The sequence below is a fragment of the Archocentrus centrarchus genome, chromosome 12 (genome assembly GCF_007364275.1).
Source record: "Archocentrus centrarchus isolate MPI-CPG fArcCen1 chromosome 12, fArcCen1, whole genome shotgun sequence".
Taxonomy (NCBI): Eukaryota; Metazoa; Chordata; class Actinopteri; order Cichliformes; family Cichlidae; genus Archocentrus; species Archocentrus centrarchus.
This window is the reverse complement of record NC_044357.1, coordinates 3,775,340-3,796,520: the sequence shown is the minus strand read 5'-3', so window position 1 is coordinate 3,796,520 and position 21,181 is coordinate 3,775,340. Positions and strand designations below refer to the sequence as shown.

The 21,181-nt window shown below is 41.6% G+C and overlaps 1 protein-coding gene across 1 annotated transcript in view; it reads left to right on the top strand.

Moving 5' to 3' along the window:
- Positions 1-20,368, top strand: part of mast4 (microtubule associated serine/threonine kinase family member 4) — a 95,732-nt gene extending 75,364 nt beyond the window's left edge. The window contains exons 17-29 of the mRNA XM_030742092.1: positions 1,944-2,076; positions 2,164-2,329; positions 5,295-5,396; positions 6,021-6,143; positions 6,952-7,061; positions 7,710-7,831; positions 8,568-8,782; positions 9,602-9,802; positions 10,263-10,489; positions 11,427-11,549; positions 12,023-12,159; positions 13,120-13,304; positions 13,399-20,368. Coding sequence (XP_030597952.1) covers positions 1,944-2,076; positions 2,164-2,329; positions 5,295-5,396; positions 6,021-6,143; positions 6,952-7,061; positions 7,710-7,831; positions 8,568-8,782; positions 9,602-9,802; positions 10,263-10,489; positions 11,427-11,549; positions 12,023-12,159; positions 13,120-13,304; positions 13,399-17,045 — 5,491 coding nt within the window. The 3' untranslated portion in view covers positions 17,046-20,368. The remainder of the gene's footprint in view (positions 1-1,943; positions 2,077-2,163; positions 2,330-5,294; positions 5,397-6,020; positions 6,144-6,951; positions 7,062-7,709; positions 7,832-8,567; positions 8,783-9,601; positions 9,803-10,262; positions 10,490-11,426; positions 11,550-12,022; positions 12,160-13,119; positions 13,305-13,398) is intronic.
- The last annotated feature ends 813 nt before the right edge of the window (positions 20,369-21,181 follow it).

Below are 21,181 nucleotides of genomic sequence, written 5' to 3'. Positions count from 1 at the left end.
AACTTGTTGCAGAGTCAGTCGCTACAGACCTCCAAAACTTCATGTGGCCTTCAGATTAGCTCAAGAACAGTGCGTAGAGAGCTTCATGGAATGGGTTTCCATGGCCAAGCAGCTGCATCCAAGCCTTACATCCCCAAGGGTAATACAAAGTGTTGGATGCAGTGGTGTAAAGCACGACGCCACTGGACTGTAGAGGAGTGGAGAGGTGTATTCTCTGGAGTGACAAATCACGTTTCTCCATCTGGCAAATCTGATGGATGTGTCAGGTTGTTCTATCAGGAGGGCGATACTTTTCTGACTGCATTGTGCCAAGTGTAAAGTTTGGTAAAGTTTGGTGGAGGGGGGATTATGGTGTGGCGTTGATTTTCAGGAGTTGGGCTCGGCCCCTTAGTTCCAGTGAAAGAAACTCTTAATGCTTCAGCATACCAAGACATTTTGGACAATTTCATGCTCCCAACTCTGTGGTAACATTTTGGGGATGGCCCCTTCCTGTTCCAACATGACTGTATACCAGTGGATGAAGCAGGTCCATAAAGACATGGATGAGAGAGTTTGGTATGGAAGAACTTGACTGGCCTGCACAGAGTCCTGACCTCAACCTGATAGAACACCTTTGGGATGAATTAGAGTGGAGACTGTGAGCCAGGCCTTCTCATCCAACATCAGGGTCTGACCTCACAAATGCACTTCTGGAAGATAATCAAAAATTCTCTTAAACACTCCTAACCCTTGTGGAAAGCCTTCCCAGAAGAGTTGAGGCTGTTACTGCTGCAAAGGGTGGACCAACAACATAATAAACCCTTTGGATTAAGAATGGGATATGACTCAATTTCATGTGTGAAGGCAGGCAAGCGAATACTTTTGGCAGTATAGTTTACCATCCAGGTTGGAAAAGTGAAGCCTACCCAGAAGTGCCTTCCACCTGCATTATTTTTAATGGCCACCAGGGGGCGGCTGCTGTGGTGGCATTGGGTTTTGTAAAAGTCAAGAGGAAAACCGCCTTAGCTCTCTCACTCTGACCACAGTAAACATTTTCCTGATGAGTTGCTAGTTTCAGACCATATTAAAAAAGGACAGTAAGTCAATTTTGTAAATTATGGTCATTCTAAGAGTCAGAAAGGAGGAATATCTAGGCTTTACTCAGTGGCTAATGACTTGTCATGCACAAATCGGTAGTCTCCGAGCAGTTACACGGTCAGTTCTTCACACCCAGTTTCAAAAATGCAAGATGGCTGTGTATGTCTGTTTGAGGTCTTCACTGGGGGGGGGGGGGGGCACATCACAGTAGCTACACCCATCTTGCATACTGGCTACTGCAAATACCCATCAGTCAAATTGCCCACACGCTTAATAATGCAAACTTTGTCCCAGGAAAATTTGAACAGGTTTTATTTAAAAATGTCATCAAGGAGGAAATCCGCTATAGAAATAAACATGGTTTTTGTACCAGGCTGTAAACATCTTTATGTCTACTATAAAGTCAGGCTTTTTAACATGGAACCATGGACACTGGCTCACTTTGGGAGCCACCTTCAACCCCAGGTGTGCAGTTAGGTGGAGAAGAGAGCAGAACGTCGCTGCACTTCATCATAATAATGACCTGAGAAATAAAATTTTAGAAAGTCTTCCCAGTGCATTCATTCAACAACCTTGAACTTAATAACAACTCAAGCTGAACAATTTCAAGTGCACCTCATTTGCCCTAAGAATAACTTTTTATTAATTTACATATACTAGCTTGGGAACAGCAGATTTATTTTATAAAAAAAAAAAAAAAAAAAAAACAGCTGCCACTATGACAAGGTTACTGCAGTGTCAGGTGTGAAGGCTTGTTTTTTTTTTGTTCTTATTAAAATCAACATTGCAAAGACAGTCACACAAAAACTGACTGTATTTACCGGTTCTGTTTATTTAAACCTTTTCCAACCTTGTTTTCCTCTTAGTCTGCTGGTGACTTCAATGGGGCACATTAAGCTGACTGATTTTGGTCTTTCCAAAGTCGGGCTGATGAACATGACCACCAACCTGTATGAGGGACATATAGAGAAAGATGCCAGAGAGTTCTCCGATAAGCAGGTAAACTCGAACTCGAGAGATGTGTAGTGCCGTTTCTCAAAGATCATCATATTTAGGATGATTTTTTTCTTCCTTCTTGATGTATAGGTATGTGGCACCCCAGAGTATATCGCTCCAGAGGTGATCTTGAGACAAGGCTATGGGAAGCCGGTGGACTGGTGGGCCATGGGCATCATCCTGTATGAGTTTCTTGTGGGCTGTGTGCCTTTTTTTGGAGACACACCAGAAGAGCTGTTTGGACAGGTCATCAGTGGTCAGTATTACCTCCCCTCCTTTTTTTTTTTTTTTTTTTCCTTCTTCTTCTCAGATAATTAAAGGAAAACTTAGACTTCTATCACTGCTTTTCTGAAAAACCTGTCAAATAGTTGTTCTTAAGAGATCTCAAACTGCTCAAAATATTTAGACTGACACTTTTACAAATAGTAACTGTCAAAATGAGATGCCTAAATTTGGAATCATTAGCTGTTACCATCTGGAAAGTGTCTGATTGGAATTTCATGGTGGATTAAAATCTAACTGTACTTTTCTACATTCATAATTTGATCAATTTTGACAAGACCTCCAACACCACTGCCTGAAATGCAGCCCTAAACCATGACAGTGTTTTACAAATACTCTCCTGACCTCCTCTTTTGTGCTTTGGAAATCACCTTGTTGGTGCAACAATATTATTTTGTGCCTGTTGAACTGAATTGTCTCCGTTAGTGCCTAACGATAATATTTGAAATAGGATCTTTGCAAAATTGTCTGTTATGTGGTTCTTACCTTGAATTAAGTCATTTTTATGCTTGAATGTTTGAAGTGTTTAAAACATTCCCCTGAAAATGAGCAGGTACAAGGATTGGACTGAGAGTGAATAAGCAGGCGATGTCCAAAGACAAACTTTGAAGTGTTTCCTGAGAGTCTGGGGAACTGCTGCTCAAGACCACTTAAAAAAATCTAATCTGGCTTCTTGGAAGCAAAATATAAAGACTTTATTACACAGTGCTATATTTCTAGGGTCATAAATAAATATAAAGGTTACTTGTTTATTTATGTAATTTTATTCAATACCTAAAGTACTACAAGACATTTTCTGCTGCTGGAGGTGATTAGAAGCAAATTATTATCACATCTGGTGTTTCGACGCTATCAGGCGCATCAGGGGAATTCCCAGACTAGATCTGATATGTATGAAACATTTGCATAGTGACCACATGGACTGAGTCGATGTGCATAATTTCCAATTTTTTGAAGACTGAGATTTCCCTGAAGGCCAGCAGAAAAACAGATGGCAGTAAGTGGATTTAGCTTGACTTTAGATCCCAAGTGAAGGTTTAATATTGTGATTACTTTGTTACTTCTCATTATGATAGCACCGAGAAAATCTTCTTGAAAAACATGAGCTTTCAGCTTGTCAGCAGTGCGGCTCAGATGAGTTGTGTGACATGTTGTTGGATAACAGCCTCTATCTGTGCCATGGAAATGAGTGGCATGCCATGACTGATTTGGTATACTCATGAACAAACTGTACCAAGCTTTCTGTGTGCGACTGTTAATTAAAGAGGCCTGAATCCACTGAATCCACGCCACCATGGCCTGAGGCTGCACATACATATTCATAGCTTACACCCAAATATCATTAAAAATGGGGTACAAACAGAGCACACAGCAGGCAATCAGCATGAAGCACACAGGCTTTGCTGCACTGTTCTCTGCCTTCATGAGGCTTTCCAGTAAAAGCCGGCGCGCATCAGTTCTTATTCAACATTACACCTTAGAGCTGTCTTTGATTTGTCTGATGTTGCTGTCAAAGGTTTTATTTTATTTATTTATTTTTTTTTGAAAGGAGCTCATCAGATTAAAGCGGTTCAGTATTAGTTTAAAGTAGTTCCTGGGATTTTACAAACTGTAAAATTCACTAGCAGAATCCTGTAAGTTTCTAGGGGATTCAAACCTATTCAAACTTACCTGTCCCTTTATGAAAAAGCAATTGAATTGAATGGTAATTTTCACTTAGGCCCAGGAAGGTCCGGATAGAAGAACATATACAATAAATGTCTCCTAGCCCCTTAAAACACAGTTAGTAGAGTAAGTTATTTTGGCCTTTTTTAATGTTTGCAAGCAAAATGTAATCAAGAGAAACATTTTAGTCAAAGTTTAGAAACAGTTGCAGCCTAATAAATTCCTGTCATTTACCTATTGCCCAAGTTAACTGTAAGCTCTGCCAGAGTGAGCATATAGCAGTTAAAACATTTGTGCCAGATGTGCTCTGAGCTAAAAGCAGAAGTACAGTGGCTGCTCCAATGTCAGCGTCAGGGAGTGAAGTGGAAGAGGATATCAGACTGTTGGTTAAGAGCAAGTGACACAGACACTGCTGTCCCATGTATTCTGTCATAGTATTAAAGATTCTGACTGTTTCATGGTATATCAAGGTATTGTTTTTGTATTTGTGGGCATTTACAGTGGCTTCTTCTACCACGAGTATATAGAATATTAAACATTTCCTGTCATCATAAAAAAGGAAATCAATAAATGAGCACAAATATCTGGCAAAGATTTACAGAAGTGTCTTTCAGTTATGAACATGTTATGCTTTAAAGTTAGTTATATTGCCACTTGACTGTGGCCAGTGCATTTAAACTAAGTCCACACACATTAGTGTTAATATTTCAACAGCTCAGTTGTGAAGTGCCCCTTTGTGGGGGAAAAAAAAAAGACTTTTTTGTGTATGTGCTTCATCTGGAAAAACTGCTATTTTTTGTTTTTTGAAGTCTTGCTACCCGTGCAGAGAAGGAGGTATTCTCAAAATTAATATCATGCATGAAATTACATCCAGTGTTCAGGATGAATCAGTGTACTGTGTAACTCTAATGTCAGAAAGATGTGGGTGGAATTGGCTATCTGACATATAAAATCCAGTTTGTACACCATAAATCCCACGTTGGTATCTATCAATGACATGATAATGAATACGCCATCTCAGCACTGAAACTGCAGGTGCTGTAAAGTGTACTGGCCTCAGCACATTTAAGGATGAACCCTTTTGTCGGATACTGACCGTTAGGTTTAAAACATTAAGGAAACTCCTGTAAATCATGTTGGTTTTCTCATGATAACTTTGCTTTGAACCCTGTTTGTTTCCCGAGTAACAATTTTCAATTCCAAATGAACAGCATCAAGTTCATAAGATACTTGTATACAGAGTCATTGTTTCTACACTGATTGTGTGTTTCCAGATGAGATCAACTGGCCCGATGGAGACGAGGCTCCACCTCCTGATGCTCAGGAACTCATTACCTTGCTGCTGAGACAGAATCCTCTGGAAAGGCTGGGCACAGGTACGAACACAAAGAGTGAAGAATATGTGGCGCAGTCAGGGACTGGGTTAGAACTACACGTGCACAACAGGCCACCATAAATTCTCATGTGCTACCCCTGCATGGCTCATTATTCCAAGTCACCAGGGAAGAAATTGAGGTCATCCAACAGCGGAGCAGTTTATCCTGTGGCCTACTCACCTCTTCCTCCTGATCAATTGCAATTATTTCCCACTAGTCCATGAATCTAGTTTCATGCACGATCAGGCACTATGAGTGTGTAGATCTGCAGACTGTAAAAGTGACCATGACCCAGGACGAAGGCTTTTAATCAGGGTGATACCCATAACCAGTTCGGTCTGCAGACATCCGGATCTGCTTGTTCATCTAGATCTCTTCCTCGCTGGGCTGCCATTCACAAAGTCTCCTGCTGTTTCACTAAAGGTCACAGGCAGGAAATTGTTCTGCATAATTTATGGTCATGATAGCGGTTTGTCCTGCAGCCACTAGGGAAAAGGGAAACCTAGTGTAAGCATTTCTAATGTTCCTGTGTGTGACTGAACCATTCAGTGTCCTGTGATTTTTGTGCATGTGCTTTCTTCACTAGCAATTTTTCACATTCTTCTATATTTATCCCACCTGCAGGCGGAGTATCTGAAGTGAAGCAGCATCAGTTTTTTCATAACCTGGACTGGAACGGCCTGTTGAGACAGAAGGCTGAGTTTATTCCTCAGCTGGAGTCCGAGGATGACACGAGTTACTTTGACAGTAAGTTATCAGACAGCCTCATAAAAGCACTCTGGCTTCATACTTAACTGATAGTTGATTGTTCATTGGTGGTTGGGGCAAAAACAGGATCTAGTAGCAGCTAATTTGAACTTTTCTTCGTGCAACATAGAGGCTGTCTTCAAACTGTCCACTTATACACTATATATTCCACTATGTAATAAATTGGCTATTTTTTTTTCTGGCCGAGGCCTTTCTGTGTGGAGTTCTCATATTTTCTCCAGCCTCCTCCCACAGTCCAAAGACATGCAGTTAGTGGGGTTGGGTTAAATGGTGGCAGCATTGCATTAAAGTAGCCTGGTGTCCAAAATGTTTCAACAGCTGTCTGCTCTGGTCCCTGAGTGTGCCAGTCCAAACACAACCACAGCCACTGACAAAATTATGCCACCTTCTTGCATCCCAACCCACATCATGACTGTTCTCCAGATGCTGTTGAAGGAAACTTCACATTAGGAAAATACTCAGAATTTTCACTAAAACTCCAAGGACAAAAAGGCCACAAACCCTAATTTTAATTGCAGTTTTGTTGAAGTTTTATTAATCAACAATGACCTAGTATAGTGCCGGTTTCATTAAAATTGACATTGAACAACTTAACACATATGTAGCATGTCTGTTGCAGAGCAGAGACTCAGCTAAACGCCTGTAATTGAAAGGAGCAAGAACTGAGCCAGAATGCTTGCATGTCAGTCATTACACTTGTTTTATACTTGGGTCACCTTCTTACACTGTAATAATAATAACCTGTAATAATGCAATTTAAAAGGTATAATGCTCCCCTCCTTCACAGCTCGCTCTGAGAGATACCATCATCTGGAGACAGAGGAAGAGGACACAAATGATGAAGACTTCAATGTGGACCTGCGGCAGTTTTCCTCTTGTTCTCACAGATTCTCTAAGGTATGCCCTTAATCTCTCTCCTCAAATTGTTCCAGTGTCATCATCATTACTGCCAAAGACGTTAGCGATGTAAATGAGCTGATGCCCCTATCTGTCCTGATCCTATTCTCATGGGAGGGGGGGGGGCATGAGCGGCTGCCATTTCATATGGAAATGTGTGTCTAGAAAACACTGCCTCCCTCCTGCTCTCCCTTTATCTCCACAGTGTCAAACATAGATTTCAGCTTTGCATACATTTTCCACTTGCAAATGAGATTTACTTTTTTTTTTTTTTTTTGGTAGTAATGTGTGACACAATACAGGCAAGCTGGGAGTCATTGCTGTGCTGCATTGCAGTGTGCTCTCCTCACATCAAAACAAAGCATTACAGTGTGTCTCAAAATGCAGCAGGGTGTCTCAGAGGAAGCGCTGAGCTATACTGAACCTTCTCAGCTGCACCCAAACTCTGTGCTTGTAGGACACGATGAAGTCTGCGTAACACAGAGAACTCAGTCTTCTTTTATAGTTCTAGCATAGAAATGAAAGGTTACCCAGTATCTGTACAGAACATAATAGATTTACTCTCTAAACCTTTTTAATCTCTGTTCACATTTTGCATTTATAGCCTACATGTAGCAAACTGAGTCAGTGTCTCTGTGCGGCTGTCAGGTTTACAGCAGCCTGGATTTGTCCCGTGGGCATCTGGAGGAGAAGGGAGAGACTGAGGAGAAGAAGACTGAGAGCCCGCTGACTGTGGACTCTCTCAGCTGGACGCCAGACTTTGCTGAAGCGTATGAACACCTCCATCTCTACATCAAAATGATTACCAGAGTTCATTAAATTGCTGCACCTGACCATTAGACAGAATGAAGCAACTATTTAAAAAAAAATTTTTTTGTACTAGTCTGTCTGTGTTGTGTGTTGGAGCTCCACCATGTCAAAATGACTATGCTTGAGTTTGATTTTTGGGAAGTGAACAAAGTAGCAAGGAGGCAAATCTATTGGTTGGTCCGAGTGGTGAGCGAAGATTGTGTTTCAGTGTGCTGTTTGTCAGCACACCCTGCAGTCCAGGTCGTTTCTGCTTAATTTTCTTCCCAGTAAAACTTGACTGTCTCAGCCTTGGGGACAAATTCATGATGTACCTCGTTTATGTTGTGGAGGGGGAACTGCAAGCACTCTCCGGGGTGCTGCCTTCAGGCTCGAAACCTGTTGAAAACTTGTAGCTGAAGACTTGGCTGCGATCACCAGCTATGATCCTGCACATGAAATTTGGCTCAGTTTAAAGGAAAAATTGATGTTTGCTTTAGGTGCAAGTTTGAGGTCAGTGTTAAACACTAATGCGTACCACAAAGCTGGACAGTTTTATAAATTTAACAGTATTGTCGCTCCTCTCCCTGACTCTGAAAAGCCCAGGGTGTTCATAACCTTTACAGTATTCCTAGGCAATGCCTAACCTAATATTATTTTCAATCATTTGGCTCTTGCAAAGGCGCGGCTCATCTAATGAAAATCTGTTGCTTTATCCAGACCCTCGCTGTCCCACTCGACAGACACAGACAGTGTGAATCAGGGCCCTCGCCCCAGTTTGCTACCAAAGTTTGCCATCTCAGCTGAGAGCGAAGGGGACGAAACCTCAGGCATCGGTGACCCCAGCAAAGCCTCGTTCTCCATCGGGGAGCTCCCGCGGGATGAGCCTGACGCTACCACGCCTGGCAGCACACACAGCGGGGCCACGCTCTCTGGTACAGTGTCTAGAATTACACACGACTTTATCAGACATGTGCTTTGTTTGTATTTCACAAAATCAGTAAGGTCCGTATCCTGTGGAAACAACAAAACACCAAAATACAGAAACAGTTTCCACATTTTTGCTTTTATTATCAAAATGACTGAATGTTCTCACTTGCTTTACTAGGAACATTGTGCTGTATTAAATAGAACTCAATGCCTGTGATTGATACCAAAGCCTCATCAGGAAAGTGTCACCTTTTTGCAGCCACACGAGTTGCCCCCCGCTGGCCATTAGAAAGAATGCAGGCTTTAAGTGCTGTAAGAAATTGCCAGAATGAACTCTAGACCAGATAGCAAAAATTTTGATGGTAAAATTCTTAAAAGAGCATCTGTCTTCATTAAAAAACCAAAACATGTTACACTGTATTGCAATCACTGAAATACCCCAAAAAGTAGCCACAGTAGCAATCCCATAATTCATCCAGATATGATTTCTCATGTCATCAAGATATATTTATCAACAAAGTTTAAAGGTGCTGAAAAGTGGATTTTGTTAACTTGGGGCAGACTCAGATCCAGACTCACTTCCAGCTTTTAAGCTAAGCTCAACTAACAAGCTGCTGACTGTACCTTCATATTTACAGTTCAAATGTGAGTGGGATTGATCATCTAACACTTGTGGAATTTTCTACAATATCAAATGTATAGTTTGGTTGGACTAAATTTATAACTGACAAGTTTAATAATTTGTCCATCGAGAATGGTGGGAATTTCTGATGCAGTAATCACTGTTTGCCTCATTCCATGCTTGTCTTTTGTAAAAAATTTAGGGAGTTTCTCAGAACATTTGGACCAGCTGACACCCAGGGGAGAGGGTGTAGAGAGCCCTGACAGCACCAGTCACACCTCTGCTGACCAGGGGCCTCCGCCGACCTCTCTGCGACCTGAGAGTGCTGTAGAGAAGAGCGGAGCGGTGCCAAAAGTACCAAAGTCTGTCTCAACTGGTGCCCTTTCCCTTATGATCCCTGGAGGTAAGTTAAAAAACACGCACTGACATACACCAGGCAGATGTTGCCTCAAAACATGATTTTCAGCCAGTTTGTTGAAGTATGTCAGAGCAATAACATGTTAGGAATTAACAGTAGAAGCAATTGACTTAAAAAAAAAAATAAGAAAAAGATGAAAGTTCACTGTGGAGATCTCATAATTGGCCCAGCATGCTGAGAGTTCCTTTTTAGAAAGAGGCTGTGAGCAAAAAGCTGAGTACAAGCCGCTAACAAGGAAAATAATCAGGCATGGTCAGAGCAAGAGGTCTTCACTTCTGGGAGAGAAAATCACATTAGTTTCACCCACAGCTGGAGCAGAATTAATCCAGGCTCACTGGCTTTACCTCAGTACTGACTCCAGGGCAGGTTATAGTCTGATTGATTTTTATATAAAAAAAAAGAAGAAAAAAAAACCTCAGGTGGTGATCAACTCTTATTTTTCCAGATGTCTTTGGAATGTCTCCGCTGGCCAGCCCCCTTTCTCCTTACTCCCTCTCCTCAGACCCTTCCTCAAGAGACTCCTCTCCGAGCCGAGACTCCTCCCTCTGTACCGCCAACCCGCGGCAGCCCGTCGTCATCCACAGTTCTGGGAAGAAGTTTGGCTTCACACTGCGGGCAATCCGGGTGTATGCTTGTGACAGTGACATCTACACTGTGTATCATATGGTCTGGGTAAGGCTCATGTTTCAGCTGATTTTATTTATTTATTTTTATTTCAGTTTGTTTGGGCTGGTTTTAGTGCAGACACAAGGCAGAGTGAGTCTTGGTTTGAGTGTCCAGGTAGACTGACAGGACTGTGTGACAGATGTATGATTTTAATTTTTTTGATTGATTTTTTTTTTTTCAGATATGAATTCCAACACTGCTGATTATGAATACTAAAAAGTGCATCATCCCAGAATAATTTCTGTCCTTCAATAGAAAAATTTGTCGTCAGGTTTTTTTTTTGTTTTTTTTTTAGCTGCTAGCTGGTTGATCAGACAAAACAAGCAAATTGAAGTTGCTACATGGACTCTAAAAACTTGTAATTTGGATTTATTCCACCATTTATATTAAAGGAATACTGAAAATAATTTGCAGGTGCAGCCAGAAGCAATTGTGAAGTTTGTGGGCATGTATTTTTAGCTCGATGCAATTGGAAGTCTTTTGCAACCGCAAATGATGAACGAAGCATGTTTAAAGGCACGTCTCACAGGCTTCTCTTTTCAGACCTGGAAGCCGTGTCCTCTTCTATTATGGAGTGTGTTTGGATTCAGGGCAGACAGGACACTATTCTGACTCACTGAACCACACTGTCATTACACATTACACAAATATTAACTTTAGATGACACCTTTTTAGCACAATTCCTAAATATTTTGCACATAAAACCATAGTGTCTGTGGGTTTTTTTTTTCTTTCATGTCTTGTTGATGTCGTTTATTAATTTTGGAAAGATTTAAACTATGCTGCTGCCAAAATCTAACAGCATTTTTTTTCTCTTGTCTGAACAAAATGTTCCAAAATACAGTTTTAAAAGCAGTTTAAACTGATTAAAGTGCTTTGAAGACAAATGGCTCATAATGAATGAATGATAATGAATGAATTCCTTTTTCTGTCTGTTATTCAGAACGTAGAAGACGGGGGGCCTGCACATAAAGCAGGACTCAGAGCTGGAGACCTCATTACTCATGTGAACGGAGAAACGGTTCACGGTCTTGTCCATACTGAAGTGGTGGAGCTCCTGCTGAAGGTAACAGGGAATGTGTGGTAATCTTTAAATGGCAGCTGCTCAACATTTTAATGGTTTTGTTTTTGAATGTACTGCTGCTCAGAGTTATGATATTGATGGTTTTTGGATGTAATGTGGTTTAGAAAATAAATTGAGTTGTCCACTTAACGAACAGGTGCTGCTGATATTTATAGTGGTTCCATTTCAAATGCTTCAGTGAGTGGATAAAGTCCAGCTCGGATGTGTTTGAGTCAGACTAAAGTTGTTTTCATTGACAAATATTTAAATCATACATTGCTGTAATGTGTTTAAATCAAAATAAATGGGCATCTTCATTTAACATCAACTTTAAGTCAAAAAAAACAAAACAAAAACATTTTGGTGTTTTAAAGGTTTATGTAAACCCCGATAATAAAGGTGTTAATATTCTTTTGAATTAAAAAAAAATATTTCTATCCTCTTGCCAATGTCAAGGTTTTGTCCTTCTTTTTCAGAGTGGTAGCAAAGTGACCATCTCTACAACCCCCTTTGAAAATACTTCTATAAAAACTGGTCCTGCCAGAAGGAACAGCTACAGGAGCAAGATGGTCCGATGTGGAAAAAAGCCCAAGAAGGAGAAGACGCCAGAAAGGTACAAATACATCTTTAAATCTATCTTTTGAATTTTTTTTTCTTAAGCCCTCTATTTGGGGTAGACTGAGAATACCAGCTGCTGTAGTTTGAAACTTGAATGTTTCCCCATTCTTAATAAATGTGGGATTCACCTGCTCACCATGTCGGGGTCTCTCTGGTGGTATTTTGCATTTTATAACGTGGAAAAAATGAATGGTATTATGTGCTGCTCAAAATCTGCATATATTGTTTAGCATTAATGGGACCTTTACCCACACTATACATATTGCACAATGATAACAAGCTAGATGATTAGGGTTCTCCTCCGCTGTCTGGAGGATGTATTGTCCATGATTTCTAAAAGTTGTTTTGATTTGTCAGACCACAGGAAAGTTTTCAGCAGCACCTCAGTCCATCCAAAATGAGCTCTGCGAAGGCAGTAGTGTTCAAACAAAGCTTCTTTTTTTTTCTTCACTAGAGCAAATTGGTCATTTTTTTTCTTTAAACCTAACCATCCACACATAATGTGGAATTTAATAAGTAAGTGAGAAGCACTTTGGACTTGTTAGATCAGGTATAGCTCAGCTTGCTTACTTGGAGGTTCCACAACTCCTGATAAGTTCATGAGGGCCACAAGGAAAAACTCCTGCACTTATGCTTATTTCTGTAAGCACAGTAACGCTGCAGTTTTGTTTCTGCAGCTTAATTGCTTTTAAGAATAGAGGTAAGTGATGTAATTTCCTGTATTCAGCCATTACTCTGCTTCCTATTGGCCTCTAGAGTGCAGACAGATGGCACTGAGGGACATGTTGAAAATATGATGAGCTGAATCCGTGGGTTGTTTTCCATCTTAAACAGTTAAGAGTTCCTGGCATTGTGCAAAGCAGTTGTACATATAATAAATAAGAAACTAGTAGTCTGTATAATCCATTGTTAACTATGAATTTTACACTTTATCATCTCACTTTTCTTTTCACAGGCGGCGCTCCCATTTCAGACGCTTTGCCATGCAGCCTTCTCCTCTTCTGCATACAAGCCGCAGCTTTTCCTCTCTGAACCACTCTTTGTCATCTGGTGAGAGTCTCCCCGGCTCCCCTACCCACAGTCTCTCCCCTCGTTCCCCTACTGCCGCCTTCCGCCCTGCACCAGATTTCACCCAGTCAGGTGGAGCTTTCAATTTATTTTTGATAATGCTTGAATGTACTTCAATATGTTTATTTACTAATATGTGATGGGGATTTTGTGCTCATGATTTCAGGTGGCAACTCGTCCCAGAGCAGCTCTCCTAGCTCCAGTGCCCCAAACTCCCCCGCCGGTTCAGGCCACATTCGGCCCAGCACCCTCCATGGCCTTGGTCCAAAACTGCCAGGTCAGAGGCTTCGTCAAGGGCGGCGCAAGTCCGCCGGTAGCATTCCCCTCTCTCCTTTGGCTCGCACACCTTCACCTACCCCCCAGCCAACGTCTCCTCAGCGCTCACCCTCTCCCCTTCTTAGTGGGCACTCTGTTGCCATTTCCAAAACAACCCAGGCCTTCCCAACCAAGATACATTCCCCACCCACAATTGTGCGTCATATTGTCCGCCCCAAGAGCGCTGAGCCGCCTCGCTCACCTCTCCTAAAGCGTGTCCAGTCTGAGGAGAAGCTGTCCCCTTCCTACATAGGAGAAAAGAAGCACCTGTGTCCCAGAAAACGCAGCTTGGAAGTGACCCAAGAGGAGGTGCAGGATGAGGAGGTGAGGACAGGAGAGCGGGATTTCACCGGCCTGCAGAGTGTGGACGAAACAGCCTGTGAGCCACTGACAATCACTCGCCTACGGCCAGTTGAGCAGGGCTGCTTAAAAAGGCCCATCAGTCGTAAGATGGGCCGGCAAGAGTCTATTGAGGAGCTCGACAAAGAAAAACTGAAGTCAAAGATGGTCGTGAAACGACAGGACTGGTCAGAGAGGAGGGAGTCTCTACAGAAGCAGGATGCTCTGCATGAATCAGATCCATCACCGCTGTGTGCTCATGACGGCGATGAAGGATTTTTGGTCCGAGGCCAAAACAAAGTGCAGAGCAGCCCAGAGTCTGGAACGCTGGAGGCTAAAGCTGCTAGTTCAACTCTCAAGGATGTTTTGTATAAAAAACTGACCACACGTGTCAGTGAAGGCATCACTGAACCTTCTGGTGGCAGCAGTGAAAGTGAAGGAGGTCTGCGATCAGCTCTGTGTTCTAGTCACACAGAATGGCAGCACTCTAGACAGGGTAAAGACAGCCTGAAGCCAGACAGATTGGACTTCAAAGCTCCCAGCATCGAGTTCACCAGGAAGAGGTTGTCATTCGAAGAACGAGAAGACTGCATGTGTCGGTTGTCTTCAACCATCCATGAGAACCTCCACTTTGGCTCTACGAGGTCTAAGAGCCTTCAGCTGGATGCAGCCATGCCTCATGACCACATGAAGGCAGGACTGGGAAGCGTCCACTCGAGCCCTGAAGGTCTGGCCCCTAAGCTATTTTCTGGCAGGGGAGAGAGTGCTGTGGAAAAACTCCATCTCATCTCTTCTGCAGAATCTCCACTTAGAAAGACATCATCAGAATATAAACTTGAAGGACGCCATGTCTCTTCTCTAAAGCCTCTTGAGGGCACCCTGGATATTGGTCTGCTCTCAGGACCCAGAGTTTCTAAAACAGAAACCTGTTTGTCCAAGATGGCAGAGAACACAAGTGACACGGTTTCTCTAAGCCCTCCAATACGACTCCAGAGCCCTACTGAAAAGCAGATAACCATCCCCCAAACGAAAACCACAGACAAGATGAAAAGTCCCCTAACTTGTTCCCTAGGCCCTGAAGCCGTTTCTTCTCTAAATAGCATTGTTGTCTCCAAAGAGCCATCAAATAGTTCAGCTACAGAAATGAAAGTCAGTGCAACTGGTGAGAAAACACAGGATAGACATGGTGAATCGTTTAAGACCTCAAGCAGCAGCAAAGTGGATCCCTCAACTTTTACTGTGAAACAAGAAGGAAGGACTGGTGTGAAAGCCAGTCATGAGCACAGAGGCCCTCGACACAGCTCCCATTTCTCCTCCTGTGGAAAAACGCCCTCCATACGGGAAGTGAGCAATGAAGATCAGGATGAAGATCAAGATGAGGTGGAGCTGCAGGAAGAGAGAACACACACTACATCACAAAATACTGACAGCTCCAAGACGGTGGTCTCTTTGGTAGACTTAAAAACTTCCCCTTCACTTACACAACTGGAGACTCCAGCTGCTAGTAAACCATTACCTGGGCCACCGAAGCAGAGTGCAAACTCTGGTTTGGATACAGGTCAGCTTCAGAGCTGTGAGAAGAGAATAGCTGCTGCACGGAGCTCAGACACGACCTCTGCTTCTGAGGCGAATGCGCAGAACAACTGTGATTCGGTACATGTTCCAGCAAATGTGCCAAACATTTGCTCCTCAAATACAAAACCAAGTGTTTTTGTCCCAGCATCCACATTTGGATCTGTACTTGGTAATAAATCAGACCTCAGTGAAACAGCTGTCAGTAAGGACAGTGGGCCCTGTAACAGTTCATCTGTGAAGCTGGTTGGAGATGTGGGCAGCTTGGGCTCCAAGAAGGAAAATAGTTCATGTTCCACAGCTGCAAAAGTGGAGCAGAAGAAAGTTTGTACAACAAACAAGGCCACTTCATTGAATATTATTACAGATGTCTCACTGAACAAAAAGCATAACACTGTGTCTGCTGCTGCAATAGAGGACACTGGCACATTGTTGCAGAAGAAAGATGTTCCCATATCTCCAAAAACAAAGAGTGCAGCCCGTGTGAAAGATTCAGAGCAGCTGTCACAAATCTGCGCAGCCCAACAAAGATCCTCTGATTCAGAATTTGTCAATGTTAAAGAAAACACTGTGGTCCCTTTGGCAAAGCTCAGAAGTTCAGCTTCAGAAACTACGAGTGAAAATGTTTTGAGTCCCAAAAGCAAGCCGAGGCCTGACCCACAGCCTGCACCACCCACATCTGTGAAGAGAGAGAAGGAAGCAAAAACACATGAGAGTGCAGCTCCTCCCGTCCCAGCAGTCAAGAGAAGTCCAAGTTCAAAGGAGAGGGATCTGCCTAAGGAATCTGCCCACTCGACTTCACACGTTCCAGCAGCCCACGACACTAAATGGAAAGAAACCTCACTGGTATCCACTGGAGCTGACATAAAGAGTGAAGACTCTTTGCAACCGACATATTCGCCCACTCATGCTGATGTGACGCAGAGAGAAACCCAGCCCAAAAGTTCTGCTGCAGTCAAAGACAACCCAAACTCAAAGCTGAAATCTCTCCCTCCTAAAACATCACCTCTGAAGCCCGCTGCAGCCCCAACACCAGTTATTAAACAAAATCTTGATACCAAACCTAAAGACACTTCTCCCAAAAATCATGTCGTAGTTAGTAAAGACCACCGTGACCCAAAACAGAAAGACTTTCCCCCACCTCTTACTACACCTCAGCAGCTCAGGAAGGATCCTTTGCCGGCATCAGACGTGTCCACTCAGCCCGATCCACCGCCCGTGCTGCCAAAACCTGCAGTGAAAACAGAACCATCAACCAGTGGAGTCACCTCAGGCAAAGGCTTTAACTGTGAGTCTGTTGTGAAGATATCCAAGGATGCTCCCAAGTCCGAAGCGCTTAAACCGGACAGTCACAAGGCCCCAGATACCAGAACCACCACCCCAGACAAACTAGTATCATCTGTCCGGAAGGAGCAGGCTGAGAGAAAGAAAAAGGAAACGTCTCAAGAAGTCACACCTGCACAGAAAAACACTAAGAGAGACGCTTCCAGGGCTTCTCCATCGGCACTTAAAGACAGTTCAGACAAAGACACCAGCAGGTGCAAACAGCAGAAGGAGTCACCGCGCAGTTCCAATAACAAAAAGTAAAGAAGGACGTGAAAAAAATAATAATAAAAAAAACATTACTGCTTCAGAGAATCCAGATAAAATAAAATGTTAGGAATGATTTGTGCAGTCATCATCATGCCTTCTTTTTGGGTTTTTGTTTGTTTGAGGACCGGGCAAGCTGTTACATGCTGATAGAGTGTGTGTGTGTGTGTGTGTGTGTGTGTGTGAGATAAGATTACTCATAACATATTGATGTTTCTAGGTCTGAATGTAGGCAATCATTTCTAAAGTTTTACTTTCTGTCAGTCAAATGTTTGGAGGATTTCTCTCTACTCATCGCAGAACGATTTGTGCAATCAGTGTGTTTGGGGCATCGGGAAGGTCATTTGTAGTGATGTAGAGTCTGTGCCATATACAAAAATGAAAAAATTTTGAATTGCACTCTTACTTCTAGGCTCGGAGGATCTGAAGTCTTTTAATGCAGTAGACCACTCACTTTTTTTTTTTTTTGAGCCGTTGTCGTAGTGTTAATGTTCAGTATGATCAGATTGTTTGAATGTTGGGTGTTGTGCAGTGGTACAGAGGAAAGACACTATATCCTGTGCTTTTCACCTAAAACTTAAAAAACTAACTATAGGATCATGATCGGATTCTAGGAATCATAAATTAGTGAAGGGGCCTTAGATATTTGGGAAATCAGACTTGCTTTTTTTCCTTTTTCTTTTTCAAGATGTGGTGTTAATTCACATTCCTCTGACATCTTGTACATATATCTTTGATTTTTATGCAATATGGTGTAAATAAGATAACATTGTAAAACAGGGATAACATGGGCTTACATGATTGTCGTTTGTATTATATGTATAGATTTTGCTGTGTCATGTTTGTATGCTAAGTATTAAGAGTATCATGTTCTGCTTGTGTGGTCTAAAGTAAGCTACAGCTGTGTGCGTGTGCGTGTGTGTGTGTGTGTGTGTGTGTGTCATCAAAGGTTTCCTCTTCTGTGCGACTTTCAACATGTTTTCACATGTTCCAAAATGAACTTGAAGAGAGGTGAGGGCGTGAGGGGCTATTTCTAAAAATGTAGCATTATATAACAAAACTGTGAGGGCTGTCAGCGTTCTCCAAGAATGTCTCTGTTGATGAGCTCACTGGCTAATTAAGCTTTGAAGATTGTAAAATATGATACATCATGGATGAGCCAGCAGCTCTGCGTAGTAATCAGTCGCAGATGTCTCGACGCTGCGGGCACGGTCTTTGGGTTATGGCTGTGGTATCGTTGAGGTCACTTGTGCGAGAAAAATGCGATCTGGAATGGTTCGTGTTAAAGTGCTTCACTGTCAGGGTTTCAGTGTTTAGTGGTGTTCAGGTCGTGTTGGTGTTTTGGATGCTTCATAATGAGCCAGCTTAAAATTTCACCTGGGCGAAGATTTTATGATGATTTTGCATAACCTGTCATGTCCACAGCTTAAACGTCTGCTCAAAAGTTTGTGGTCACTAATTTTATTTTTATTTTTAGGGAAAGGACATTTGTTGTCTTCTGATATAACATGAGCTTAAACTGGAAATGTGCTCAATGACAAAGACGAATACTGTCATTAATCATAAATATGATTTTTAATGCCGTATCTATTTAGGTGCATGTTCTAGATTCTAACCTTATATAGTTTTATCTTCATAGTGAAACTGAAAGCTGTTGCACTGATGTAAGAGGCAGCGCATTAGAATCGTGGATCGTCTGGGGTATAAACACTGTGGGCTTGACTCAAGTTTAAAAATGTCCTTCGTTAAGAGCTTCATTGTGAGACATGTCACATTACTCCTGTTCTAAGAATTGAAAGCTTTTCCATGCAGGAAGTTACCCAGAAAAAATGATTTCATACAGCAGTGTGTACTACGCCCTTCACAAGCTGCTACATTCTGGCTGTTGCAGGTATCATTTAATGAAGCTGCCAGCTGAGAACGTGTGTCTCAAACTCAACTGATGTCCTTTTATTCAGCTGTAAACTCACTTTTCGAATTCTCATTAGAGCCAGATCATGCCGTTCTGTGATGAGACGTTCACGCAGTCGTATGAAGTCGGGTGTTTCCCCATGAAGTGAATCCAACAGTATGCCGACGAGTTTGAGGAAAGTTCTTTTAGGGCATTTTGAGACTATAATCAAAGTATCGCTTCTTTTTCTGATCTTTCAAAATCGTAATATTCAGCTTTAAGAACACAGTGTGCTGTAGTTTCCTAAAAAAGTGTTTCTATATGCATATGCAAATATTAGAAATGATAAATGCGATAAATTATTCAGTTAATCACAATGTCACGTTTAAGTATTCGGATCAGCTTTGGTATATCAGGCAAACAAATGTTTCTAAGTGACCACAAACGTTTAAGCTGTGAATGTGAATTTGATGTTGGTGTGCAGCTACTTGGTACAACACATACAGGCTGTTATATATCCGCATACACTTACCTACCATTTCCACACTTTTCTATGTGGTAGACTCCTTTAAAGTACAAACCCTAAATGAAAACCAGAGAGTAGCCTAGGATATTAGTATTAGTAGCGTCTGCTCTGTTTGTGCTGGCTGTATGAACCCAGTGCCTGTGTCTACTGCACATGCACCACGATGACCAGACGACGCAGTATATATCTAAATGTTCCATACAGTATGTGTCTAAGAATGAAAACGAAAACCAAGATTGACACCAGAGATTTTAATGTTAAAAAAAATCTAATGTTTATCTGCATTAGATATTGTAAAAGCATTGTTAATGTGTCGTGAGATAGTAATAAATGCACCTTAATCTTTACTAATAAGTTCAAAGGGTGAGTCGAGGAGGAAGTTTGGGACTGAAAGTGGTTTATCAATCCCTCACTTCAGATTAATTTTTTTTTCTTTCAGCTGTCATTTTCCCCACCGCTTGCTTTTTTCTTTCCTGTGACAACACACGTTTAACTCTTTAAAGCACATTCAGTGTTTGTTTACAAAGCATCATGGATGTATATTTTGTATATTGTTGATTTGCCAAATCTGTGTCCTGTGTTACAGATGCCGTTTCTAGTCGTGTGAGGTTTGCCTCCTTGCCACCATGATTTGTTTGTGCAGTAATCGATGTCTCTCCACGTCAGGTTCTACTTTGTCTGCTCGTCTTTTCAGATTTCCTTTTCTTTCCTCCTCTGTGCAAAACTAGTATTAGATGAACTTGCTTCTGTTGGTTTGTCTTTTAGAATATGTGCAATAAAAGTGTTTTGAGTTTTGTATTTTGCCCAAGGAAAGCTCTATGGATGTCATACATGTTGTATATTAAAACAGATATTTATACTTCTAATGTTGCGTAATACTGAAAATAAAAGAATTATGAATTATTGCTTTGCATTTTTATTTGTCCTCATTATATTATTTTTCACAAAATATTCAAGACTTGACCGTAAATATGATTAAAGCCAAGGGTTTGAGTTGAAACTTACATCTCTAATCCAGCCTTTAGATTCTTGACAAAAAAAAAAATACAGTAATGTATTTTTTAATGAGTGTTATATTAATGCTGAAATGTGCAGGCAGTTGTAGTTTGCTGGTGTAACCCACAGCACATGTAAAAATTAAAAAATATAGTTTATGATGGCAACCCTACTATTCAGTGTCTATAGAGAGCAGCTTAACAGAATAAAAAAAATCTTATATTTTTATCGTTTTTAAAATTACCTTTTTTAAGAAATCGAATGCGTGAGTGCCGTCATAAAACCTGAACTTTACAAAGAAGTCGACAGGAGATCATGATGAGTAATGTGGTGCCAAAAGAGGGCAGCATCTTTCTCTGTATGTACCAGCGCTGCTCGAGTAGGTCCTCTGTTATGCAGCATGTATACAGCAGAGAGACAGTGGGCTAATGAACCCTAAACAAATAAATTATGCAAAGAACATCAATCTGCATTGATGATCTATTCCAAAGCAAAATTCCATATTTTATGACTTCATATTATGAGCTTCTGGATGAATCGAATGAGGGAGCCTCAGAAATAAGTCCCGCTTGGTCTTCAGTAATTCATCTTTTCATACATGATTAATGATGCAGATGGATCAGCACCCACAGACTGATTACTAAGCAAAAAAGCATTAATTAGAGGAATGAATGGTGGAGGGAAAAAAAAAATCCTCTTAGTGTTTGGGACCAGTGACTA